Source organism: Phascolarctos cinereus, unplaced genomic scaffold, assembly GCF_003287225.1.
Source record: "Phascolarctos cinereus isolate Bilbo 61053 unplaced genomic scaffold, phaCin_HiC Scaffold_4;HRSCAF=312, whole genome shotgun sequence".
Classification (NCBI taxonomy): domain Eukaryota; kingdom Metazoa; phylum Chordata; class Mammalia; order Diprotodontia; family Phascolarctidae; genus Phascolarctos; species Phascolarctos cinereus.
Genome location: NW_027555847.1, coordinates 183,183,729 through 183,196,034, shown reverse-complemented (window position 1 = coordinate 183,196,034; position 12,306 = coordinate 183,183,729). Strand labels below are relative to the sequence as shown.

The 12,306-nt window shown below is 36.6% G+C and overlaps 1 protein-coding gene across 1 annotated transcript in view; it reads left to right on the top strand.

Annotated features, from left to right (window-relative positions):
* TRPM3 (transient receptor potential cation channel subfamily M member 3) overlaps nucleotides 1-12,306 on the top strand; it is a 373,306-nt gene that overhangs the window by 13,947 nt on the left and 347,053 nt on the right. The window contains 1 exon segment of the mRNA XM_078152814.1: nucleotides 10,940-11,153. Coding sequence (XP_078008940.1) covers nucleotides 10,940-11,153 — 214 coding nt within the window.

Genomic DNA, 12,306 nt, shown 5'->3' with positions numbered 1-12,306 from the left:
GAATAAACATCTCTTGCTTCTTCTCCCCTCAACCTTTCTCCAAGGGAGGCTTTAATTCCTTCCAGGAAGAGAAGCAGGAAGTTTGGGCCAAAAGCTTGGCCACTTGAGAGAGAAGGTACTTGGCTATAATTATATCTCTCTATTCCCTTAAATATTGTTAAATATTCCTTAATGGGGAAAGAAGGATCCAAACTTTATATTCAAGGCTCGATACCTTTCCCATCAAATACCAGTTGCACAACAAATACACAAACCAGGCAGAAAAGAAACTCATTTATCCAAGTTAATAACAAAACAGAAATCAAAGACAGCATACATAGGAGTGTATATATGTATATACACATATGTATGTACATATGTATATATACATACATACATATATACATACATATATAATATATAATATAATATTTACATATGTATGTGTGTGTGTGTGTGTATATATATATATATATACACATATACACATATACATATACATATTATACATATGGTAATACAGAGTGAAGGAGCCACTGGGTTGAAAGGTAACTCAGTTCCACTGAGAGAGTCCCAAATCTCACCCAAGAGGAAACTCCTCAAAGTCTCTGATGTAGCAAACTGTGGTTAGACACAAGATGGTGGCTGCCAGTTCCCCTCTTGATGACTTTTTCCCAAAGTCTTACTCTCCCTTCAGCAACTTGAAATGGGGTTTGGCATCATCTATCTTCTTTTTTGAAGCAAAGCTCCTAAGGATACTTGAAGAACATCCAAAGAGAGCAGAGCTCTCCTTTATCCCATTCTCACCAGCTCTGTCCTGCCCCTCCACCCATGAGGAGTTCAAAACCAATGAGTTTTGGGACTCAGCTTACATATACATGATGAGCCTTATATTCATTCAGTTATCAAGAGCCTGAGCCTGGATTCAAAACCACAGGTGCTTTGTGTACATAGAGGGGAAAAATGTGATGGCCATCTTACATAACAAAAGCCTAGTCAAACAAAAGGCTATAAAGTATTTGCTTAAGACTTGGTAATAATGGGGGAAGGGAGAGGAAGGATATAATTAAAAAATAATAGAAAACCAAGTAAGATGCATTTGTCACCTTGACAAAGGCTGCATCAGCATATAGAAACATATAAAATGTGAAGTGAAGTAGATAGACTATAAGCTCCTTGAAGGCAGAGACTATTTCTTTTTTTTCCCTTTTGTATCCCCATGAAAGACAGAATTGTATAGTAGATAGAGAGCTGGACTCAGAGCCAGAAAGTCCTGGGTTCAAGTCCTAACCCCTGATATATATTAGTTATGTGGCCCTGGGCAAATTGTCACTTAACTGTCACACTCCAAGTAGCTTTCTTGGATTGTAAGTTGTAGATAAGGTGCCAACCTTCATTAATAGGGGAAGTTCTGCCGCTAAAATATGCTTCTCGTCCCTATCCCCAGAGCCTAGTAGGAGCTTTACGAACAATTTGTTGATTGAACTTGAAGGAGACCACTTCACTTTTCATACGCCAGAACAAGCCTTCTTCCCTTTGATACTGAACAATAGACCCACCAATGGTGTATGGTTCTTTAAAATATCTTGTGGGCATATGCCATTTTATGTTTCCACTGTGAGTGCATACTTAATGACGAATTACTAACTCACTGAACACTTAGTATATTGTACTATAATATAATCATCAGGGGCATAATAGTTCTATAACAGTTTAAGGTTTCCAACATATTTTGCCACAATAATTCTGTATGGTAGATACTGTGGAATGGAGAATAGAATGGATTAAGCACTTATTAATCACTAGCTATATGTTAGGCACTATGGTAAGTGTTTTACAGTTATTATTTCATTTGATTGAAGTTTTAAAAATATTCTTTATTTTATGAATGAGAAATGTGAAGCATCTCAAGTTGAGGAGCAGGTTGCTTAACATGTACCAGAACAACAGTGATATGCCATTAGTAGGTCATAAGATTATAGAATTTAAAGCTGAAAAAGGGCTCTAGACACCTCTTATATTAAACTCTTCATCCTACAGATAAAAAAAATCTATAAAACCAGACTATAAACTATAAACATAGTGAGAAACAGAGTCAAAATTCAAATTCAGGCTTCCTAATTCCAAAATCAGTACTCTTTCCACTATTTCTTGCTGCTGTGGGGAAGAAGGGAGAAGAGTCCAGGTGGCAAAAAGAGACGGCAGCTAGGTAGAACGGTGGATAGAGTGCCAGGCCTGCAGTCAGGAAGATTCATCTTCCTGAGTTCAAATCTGACCTCAGACACTTACTAGCTGTGTGACTTTGGGCAAGTCACTTAACCCTGTTGGCCTCAGTTTCCTCATCTGTAAAATTATCTGGAGAAGGAAATGGCAAATCACCGCAGTATCTTTGCCAACAAAATCCCAAATGGGATTACAAAGAATCGGACGATACTGAAATGACCAAAAAAAAAAAAAGAGGCAAAAAGTTCTGTGTAAGGTTTCCTGGCCCCTTCCTTCAAAAAGTTTAAAATATACTTGAAGAAACCTGACTAACACACAAGAAGCAATTAGGCAGCCAAAAAAAAAAACTGTAGGTAATTAAGTGTTTGTATTAAAGGCCATTAAAAGGAATACAAATATACCAATATGGACTTAGCAATGGAGATCATAGACTTGTGTAGTTGATGATGGCTTTTTAAAAACTAAGTATTCTTTAGTAATAAGAATAGTTTATGTATGAAAAGAATTCCTGGATTTGGTTATTGATCTGATAGAATACAGGACATATAGAGTTTATTCCTATGCCTTAAAAAATGGGGCAATTACATATAACTTAATGAAGCCATACACAATGCAAAACAAGAGAGATAAATAGTTTAAGAATTCTGTTTCTTTTCAAGTTTTTCTGGTGATGGTTTTTGTAGGGAGCTGTACTTTGAGCTGGGTCTTGAAGGATGAATGGGTAGAAAGAACGAGGGCAGAGATCATTTTTTAAAAATGCTCTCATTGGATTAGTTGGTTTATTTGTTTCTCTACTATCTAGTGTGGTATGTCAAATATGGTAGATACTTAATAAATTCTTTTTGGATTGAGTTGGGAAGGAAATGCCTTTCAGGTTGGATGAACAGGAGCAAAAGAAGCAGAAAATGTGAATTGTTTGTGCATATGACAGTTAGGGAGGAGAAATGCTTGACTAGAGAAAAGAATGAAGGAGTTTTGGGCACGTGTAGAGACAACAGTAGAAAAGGTGAGACTGAAGATGAGATTTATTCTGGAAAATGATGGCTGTCTTAAAGTACTTATAGAACTGTCATGGGCAAGATGGATGGGATATGCTCAGCCTATGCCCAGAGGGAGAAAATGGATGGGAAATTACAGAAAGGCAGATTTGGGTTAAATATGAAAAAATTCCTAAAAAATAGAGCCACCCCAAAATGGAATGAGCTGCTTAAGAAAGTAAGGGATATATAGCAAATACTAGATGACCATGCATCAAGCATATTGTAAAGTGAATTAATTTTCCAAATACAGATTGTATTAGATTACTCCACTAACTCTCAGATTTTGCATTAAACAAGAGAGTAACTGAAGAGGGAGGAATGATTGAACAGGAAAGGAAGAGTCAATGGGGATGAAAGGTTCATAGATCTAGAGGTTGGAGGGACCCCAGAAGCCATCCAGTTGAACTCACTTATTTTATAAATGAGGAAACTGTGACCCAGGGAGGTTATGTGATTTTCCCTAGGTCACACAGGTAATAAACATCTGCAGAAGGATTTGAACCCAGCTCCTCAGACTTCTGAATGAGTGTCAGAAGGGCATAATTAGAGGAGTTAACTTTGATGAGAAGGAAGAAAACAAGCATTTATTAAGTACCTACTATGTGTCAGGTGCTGCACTAAGTACTTTACAAATGTTAACTCATTTGATCTTCATAACAACCGTGAGAGGGAGGTTAAAGAAACTGAGACAGGACTTGCCCTAGGTCACACCATATCTGAGGTTAGATTTGAACTCAGGTCTTCCTTACTCCAGGCCCAGTGCTCTGTTGATTATGCCGCTTAGCAGCCTTTAGGCAGAAGAACCACTTCTTCAGAAGCTGGAGCAAAAGAGGAGAGAATAGAGGGTAGGGGATGTAGGGAATGATGTAAAATGATTTTCTGAGACAGAACAGAGAAGGATGGGGAATGCATGAAAGATGGCTTCCATTGCCTCAGTAAAGTAATTGAATCCTGGGGGGAAAGCCCTGTTCTCCAGTCCTGATATCCTGTTGGCTTTGTCTTTTCCCATAATTGGAAGAACTACAATTTCCAGAGCATTTAGCAACACATTTCCCCTTGAAAGCAGCCAAGCCAAGCCTTCTCCAAAGACCGTTACATTGGGAAGTAGGAAACAAAGGTCTCAATTAGAGAGCTATGGGTTGATATAGGAACCTGAAGACTCGTTTAGGACAGCCTCTCTAGGAATGTATTCAGGGGAAAATAAAGTGATTGCCAAGAGCTCATTAAAACTTCGATGAACCAGTCTAACAGTTATGTCACGTAACCCACATTTCTGTAGCCCATTCACCAGGATATAATCATCATATATGCATGTTATGTCCCCCATTTGACAAGCTCCTTGGAGTCAGGAGACATTTTTATTTTGTCTTTGTATCTCCAAAACTTAGAATACTGCCTAGCACAAAGTAGGCACTGAACAATTCCTTATTGATTGAGTAACTTTATTGTAACTTGTTTACAAAGGATTTAAAGTTCATTACTTCACTTGCACTTCATTATATCCCTGTGCTGTTTTAATCCCCATCTTACAGGTGAGGACACAGAGGCTTTCTCATTTTACAGATGAAGGAACTGAGACCCCAGTATTTTATAGGTGAGAACAGAGTCTCAGAGATAAGGTCACATAGCTAAGAGGTAATTGAACCCATGTCTTCCTAGCTCCCAGTGCAGTGTTTTCTCTCCCACACCAAGTGCAGCACACTCACTGTTTCATACCAGTCAAATGTCTAGCTGAAATCCAGATACATTGCCTTATTAAGAGAATAAATCAAGTAAACTGTCATTTGCTAGATGCAATGTGATCATCACTTCTTTTCCTACGTGCTCACAAACTGTCCATTTCATAATTTATTCTGTTATTTTGCCCAAGTTTAACATCAGGGTCAAACAATCAGCCAATGAAATGAGGAATCCACATTTTTCTCCTTTTTTTAATAATCAGTGTGTTTGTCAGCTTTCTAGGACTCCTCAAAGATAATTGAGAAACATTCAGAAATTATGAATTATAAAAAGTTATTATGGTATGCTGGGATATAATTAGTTTGATCTGAGAGATTTGAATTCATTTACAATAGTTAGATACTATCACTTCACTCTTTGGGGGCTTCAGTTCCCTTTAATCATCTTTGATTTACTCTCCCCATATTGAGGACTGTGCTGATTAATAAAGCAGATAGGAGTTTATTCATTTCGATTGTGTTTTTCTTTTTTTCTTTTTCTTTTTTTTTTTTTACATTTATCACAAGCACTAGACATATCCCTTCCTTATCCTTCTCGATCAGAGCCCTAAAAAAATCTTTTTATTGTCAGCTTTTACTAGGATTTCTCCTTCCTAATGCTAATCTTACCGAGTTTTATTCATACTTGATTTCCCCCCCCTTTCTGTTATTTGTATACTTTTAAATTGTGAGCCTCAAGAGCTTCCAATATAGCCACATAAATCTTTTTAGATATATTTCCTTTTTCTTCCTTATAGGGGTTGTTCAAAATTGTATTGCCAGCATTTCATTTTTGAGAGTGTTTTATATATTTAGGGCCATCTTCACTTTATTAATGTTTTTAACAATGGGCCTAGTCTGTCTGAACTTTCTGATACTTATTTTCATAATTTCTAAGGAACCCATCTGACTGTCTTTTTGTTAGCTTCTTGACCATAATGAATTCTAAGGTGACATGACCAATTTCTCTCCAGGTTTCTAGGATTTTTAATTCGTCAGTAAATTCTTTCTTATTAATCAGAATTTGGTCCAAAATTAGTTTCCTCATTACTTCCTCTACCTTCTAAAGAATGAATTTGTCTGCAAAATCTGTCAAGGCTTTTATCCTATCTGCTTTTGATTGAGTGAGACTTCCAGGAGGTATCCGGACAGGTAAAGTCTTCCAATACTATTATTTCTTTCTACTGCCAATCTTGTGATCTGTTTTAAGAAAGCATCATTCATATCTTCCATCTGACAGGACAGCCCCACAGCAGTATTACTTCAGTTTCTTTCTCCTTTTATTCTCACCCAAATTTCCTGAATAGATTTGTGGATTCCCTGAAATGCAGTCCTACTTTGCATTTGTGCCTATCAGATATTTCTTTCAAACTACATATTGGAAGATATTCAGGCATTCATCGTAGCTGGTAAATTGTTCACTGTGGTTAATAAATAACTCCCTTTGGTTCCTTTGATAGCTAAGCTGATCAAGTAACTTCAGAAGCTTTGGGTATGAATTATTCACCACGTGAGACACCCCCTGATGAGACTCTCTACTTTGTCTAGCAGTTTCTTCTAAAATGTACAGTCAGCTCTGGATAATTTGTATTGATGAAGGCGAACAATTAGCAAGAGTTATTAGAATCTCTTTGTGTATATAAGTATATATGTATATATATATATATATATACATATACATGTGTATACACACACACACACACATACACACATATATATATACTTATACACACACACACACACACACACATACATTCCACATGTAGGAATAAAAAGTGTGTACCATTTATTGGAAAAGCAGGGAAAATTATGTAATTGCTACAACGTCTGCAGTGATTTATTTTAAATTAAAACCTCCTTTCACACTATATGATCTTATTTATACTAGTGCCTGAATTGATATTCTGAGATGTTAACTATAGACTCAGAAACACAAATTATTTGCAAAGTTAAATCAAATGAGCTATGGGGAATGTTATGTGATGTTTTTAGAGTCTAATAGTCACAAACAGCTACTTTTATTGCAATTCGGTATTATTGTCTTGTTCTCATGTAATCTCCTCTCTCCTTTTTTTAAATACATGCATTTACCATTACTAGAATATTTTAAAGTATTTGACTTTATTTTTAAAAAAATCTTGCTTCAGAAACACCTCTTCACCTTGAATTATTTTTTACTTTTTCAGAAAAAAAAATAATCTGGAGCTCATCAGAGGATTTTTTCTTTACTTTTGATGAGATAGAAGAGTTTGACATTAGAAGTGGCAAATTAGGGGGAAACAGTCAAAAATCAATTATTTGGCTCACCGCATTGCAAATATTGGTGAATAGAATTTGTAAGGCCCGGTGATTTAAGTGCCAAATTAACCTCTCTCAGTTTCCTCATCTGTAAGAATATAAGAACTGGGGGCAAGGTTAATTAGATGACCTCCATAGACCCTTCTAGTTCTAAATCTATGGTGCTCTTTCATTAAAAATTTCTTTGTAGAGTTACTTAATAGAAGAATATGAAGAGACATTTTAGAAGTACTAAAGGGCCCTTTTTGCTCTGACTCTTTAAAAGACTTTTTTTTTTTTAATAAAATGGGCATGGGAAATGCCTATAGCATTTGTCACCTAGATTTTTTGTCTGTTACTGGTTGATCAATGAAGATTAATGAAGCATGCTTTCAATTAAAAAAACTTTATTTTAAATTTTTCCTATAAAGGCAGAACAGAACCCAAAACAGCACACCATTTTGGAGAATGCTGAATAATATACCTAAAGTTCCCTGATGTCTAAAATGCAAGTTTGCTTGGATGAACTTGACAATGTTCTCTCTTCCCCTTCATCTTACAAATGGCCTACCAAGCCCTAACTCTGCGTTACCTCCATCATGTACCCCTTCTTTTGTGGAGAGAGTCACGCAATCATTCTATTTACTATGAATTTATGCCATCTTATCAGGGCCCTTACTATCAAGAAAGTCCAGAATTTAGGAATTCTTTCCTAGTTGATTCTCTAGCCTACTCCCTCCAGAGGTTGTTTCAAACCTTCCCTTCTTTCCTCAAGGCTCTCACACCCTGGCTTCCCCTCACAACAAAAGACTTTGCTTCATACTCAACTGAAAAAATAAAGGTCATTCTCCTTTAGCCTGTTCTTCTCTCCTATTACACATTTCATAATCCCTTGACATCAACCCTTATTTTCACCTTCTTTATTCCAGTCTCTAATAGAGAAGTCGTCTTTGCCCTAACCCTTCTACTCATACCCACGGTTCTGTCCCTTCCTGTCTTCTTAAGTAAGTTGCCCCCACAATTGTCTTCTCTCTGTTCTCTTCAGTTTCTCCCTATGTGCCACTTTCTTCCCTGCTGCCTACAGATGCACCCAGTTTTACCTATTCTAAAAGAACCAAACAAAACAAATAAAAGCTAAAATTCTTCACTTGGCTTTACCATCCCCCCAAGCTATATCACCCAATATTTCTTTTCCTTCTTAGAAAAAACTTGTCTCTACTTCCTCTTCTGTCGCTCATTTCTCAACGCTGCAGTCTCTTTTCATCTTCACGCAAATGAAATTGTTCTCTCCAAAATTGCCAGTGATCTCTTAATTACCAAATCCAGTGGCACTTTCTCAGTTCTCCTTGTTCTTGACCTCTCTGTAGCATTTAATAGTATCGGTTATCCTCTCTTCTTGAATACTCTCTGGGTTTTCATGAGAGTGGCTATAGAATCAGAAGACTTAGATGCAAATTTCACCCCTTACGCTTTACTACCTATTTTTTTAACCTTGGTCAAGTCACTTTGCTTGCCTTGACCTCAGTTTCTTCATCTGTAACATGAGACTCTAGATGACCTCTGAGGTCCCTTCCAGCTCTGGCTCTATGATTATATGATTCTCTGAGCTCTCTAGTCATTCCTTCTGAGACTCTTTGGATCATTATCTGTGCATTCTGCCTTAACTGTGTGTATACCCTAAGGCTCTGTTCTGTGCTCTTTCATTTTTTTTCTCTCTCAGTGAATCCTTTCTCCACTCAATTATCTCCTCAACTCCTATGGTTTTGCATACCATCTCTGTGCAGATGACTCTCAGATTTATATAGCTTTTATGGTCCTGGTCTGTCTTGTGAACTGCATACCCACATTCCCTACTGCTTTTTGAACATTTTGAATTAGATGTCCCATAGGCATCTCGAGCTCAACATGACCAAAATGTAATTATCTCCCCACCCCACCTCTCAATTTACCCTTTTTATAATTTCCTAATTTTAGAGAAGGGTACCAACAACCTTCCAGAGAGTCAGTTTTTCAATCTAGAACTCATCAGTTGTTCTTACCCTGGGGTCTATGAAACTTCATTTTGTTTTGATAACTTTCAATATAGTTGATTTGCTTTGTAATCCTATGTATTTTGTTTAACACATGCATTTAAAAAAAACCATTCTGAAAAGGGCCTCACTAAACTGCCAAAGGAGTCTGCACACAAATTAGGTTAAAAACTCCTGTCCTAGACTTTTCATTCTCCCTCATCGCTCATTTTCAATGAGTTGCCAAGCCTTGTTCTTTCTAGCTCAATATTTTCCCTCTCCCTTCTCTCAATTTGCAAAACCACTACCCTAGTTCAGCCCTTCATCTCTTCTTACCTGGACTGTTAAAATAGCTTCTTAATTGGGCTCCCAACCCCCAAGCCCCTCCTATTTCTAATCCATCATTCACACAACCTACCAGAGTGATGTTCCTAAAGCTCAGGTGTGACCGTATCACTCCTCTGCTCAAAATGTACCAAATGCATCCCTATTACCTATATGACCGACCACTGATTCCTCTGGCTTTTAAAGTCTTTGATATTCTGATATTCCAGCCTACTTTACCAGAACTCCATGCATTCAATGTTTAAGCCAAATTAGTGTATTTGCTAATAATCCTCATGCACAACATTCCATCTCCCATCTCTGTGACTTTGTCCATCTTGGAATGTGCTGTTTCCTGCTCACTTTTGCCACTTAGAATGTCTATCTCAGCTCAAATATTTATTCTTCCTAGATGAGACATGCCCTCATCCTTTTAGGAACTAGTTATCCCTTTCTTCCCTGAAATTACATTATATTTACTTTGTATATATTTATCCATTTATATGTTATCCCCCCCCCATATGATGTAAGCTTCTATATGGCAGGACTTCATTTTTTTTTGTCGTTGTTTACTCAACACCTAGAACAATGCTTGGCACTTAGTATGTTCCTAACAAATTCTTGTTGATAAAAAATATCTTCTTTACTGCATTATAAACATGGGAGAAATTTAATAAATAAAATTTGTTTAATTAAAAGAGATTCTGGGGCAGCTAGATGGCACAGTAGATAGAGCACTGGTCCTGGAGTCAGGAGACCTGAGTTCAAATATGGCCTCAGACACATGATACTCACCAGCTGTGTGACCCTAGGCAAGTCACTTAACCCCAATTGCCTAGAAAAAAATAAAATAAAAAATAAAAGATATTCTTCTTTACTCTTCTGTCATGAAATCTCTTTTCTTCTTGGAAGAGCTACTCAAAGGAGAAAGTATTTTTATCAAATGAATGGATAAATTTTGGAGAATCATAAGTATTTAGAAAGGGGAATCAGATGCAATGTGTTGGTCTGATGAAAAGATTAAAGGTTGCAAGTTCTAATCAGGCTCCCTTTAATCAAATCTAAATGCCATTGTCTTTCTGTAAAAGATGCATTCCTAAAAAGTTGTGACTACTCTGAATTTTGAAAAATCAATTTACCTTTTAAGGGTCCTACATCTAAAACTCACAGTTTAAAGGGACACTCTTTAAAGTCAATAAATTTGTAAAGTGATAATTGTCTTTATAATACAAATAATCACTCCCTTATTCAATCTTTATCAGGATTTTCACATTAAATTCTCTAAAATGTACACCAGTCTAGCAACAACCCATACTTACAAGATGTCTCAGCCATGATTCTCCCTTTTTGACAATGTTTCCTTTTACAGTATGTGCGGGTGTCCTTTGACACAAAACCTGATCTCCTTCTACACCTGATGACCAAGGAATGGCAACTTGAGCTCCCCAAACTCCTCATCTCTGTTCATGGAGGCCTCCAGAACTTTGAACTCCAGCCAAAACTCAAGCAAGTCTTTGGAAAAGGTCTCATCAAGGCAGCCATGACCACAGGAGCATGGATTTTCACAGGAGGAGTTAATACAGGTAAATGCAAGCCATGAGACTGCTCTACTCATTTTTATTTAAAGATTGTGGTTAATATTAGCTTCTCCTAAGGTCAAATCTTGTTAAAAATCATCATATCCTATCCACCATACATTTGTATGTGTATACACACACACACACACACACACACACACACACACACACACACACACACGCCCCTCCCTTCACCTTGATTCTTTTTTTCTTATTCCCTTAGAGGAAATCCAAATGTTAACTAAAACTCATCTCCAAAAAAGCAAAAGGATTATTTTAAGCGTGAATGACAGGTTGGAAAGATGAGTAATGAAAAATTCACTGCAAAACAAATTGAGTTGATTTACAAGAAGGATTATAAGGATATTTTAAATTAACACAAACTGCCACATAATTTCTAATTTTAGTAGCAATCCTTTTTTAATTTTAAGGAGCAACTTTTTTTATGAGGGTGCTTGCTTTTTATTTAGAAGGAAGCCGTCTATTGTGGTTTCCGAATAACTCAAGCTTGGATTTATGCTATTCCTCCCATTCCTCAACCCAAATTGCTTTAGTCTTTGTGAGACTAAACAGTTTTAAACAACTATTTTCAACATTTTGCTTCATTCTGATTTAATGGAGTGTTTTCCCTCCACCAAAAAACAATCAGCGTAATAAAAAAACACCGTAATTTTTTCACTTGTTAGGTATATCCTAGTTAGGGATCATAAACATGAATTTTTTTAACCTTGTTTTTATTGTAATGCAGAAAGGCAGTCAAATCACTTCCTCCTCCACCCTGCTCCACTTCACAGACACATACACAGGGTGCTAAGTGCTTACTGTGGTTCATTATTAATATATAAAAGTTAATGGAATGATTGCCTCTAAATTTTTCTGACATGTTTTCCATGGCTGAGTCAGCAGGGTTATATATTGGAGTAAATCAGTGCTGCTGCAATTATAAGTCATCTGAAGCTTCCTTGCTAGCCTTTATATAACATGTGATATTTAGAGTTTGTGGAAGATTATTTCCTACAACACTTTCTTAGATTTTTGTAAGCTAAATTTCAGTATAATTAAAAACAGCTTTCATTATTCATCATTTCAGAGGGGTTTTTTAAGAGTAAATGTTTATATAGCCCCTGTTATGTACCAGCCACCATGCTAAATGCTTTAT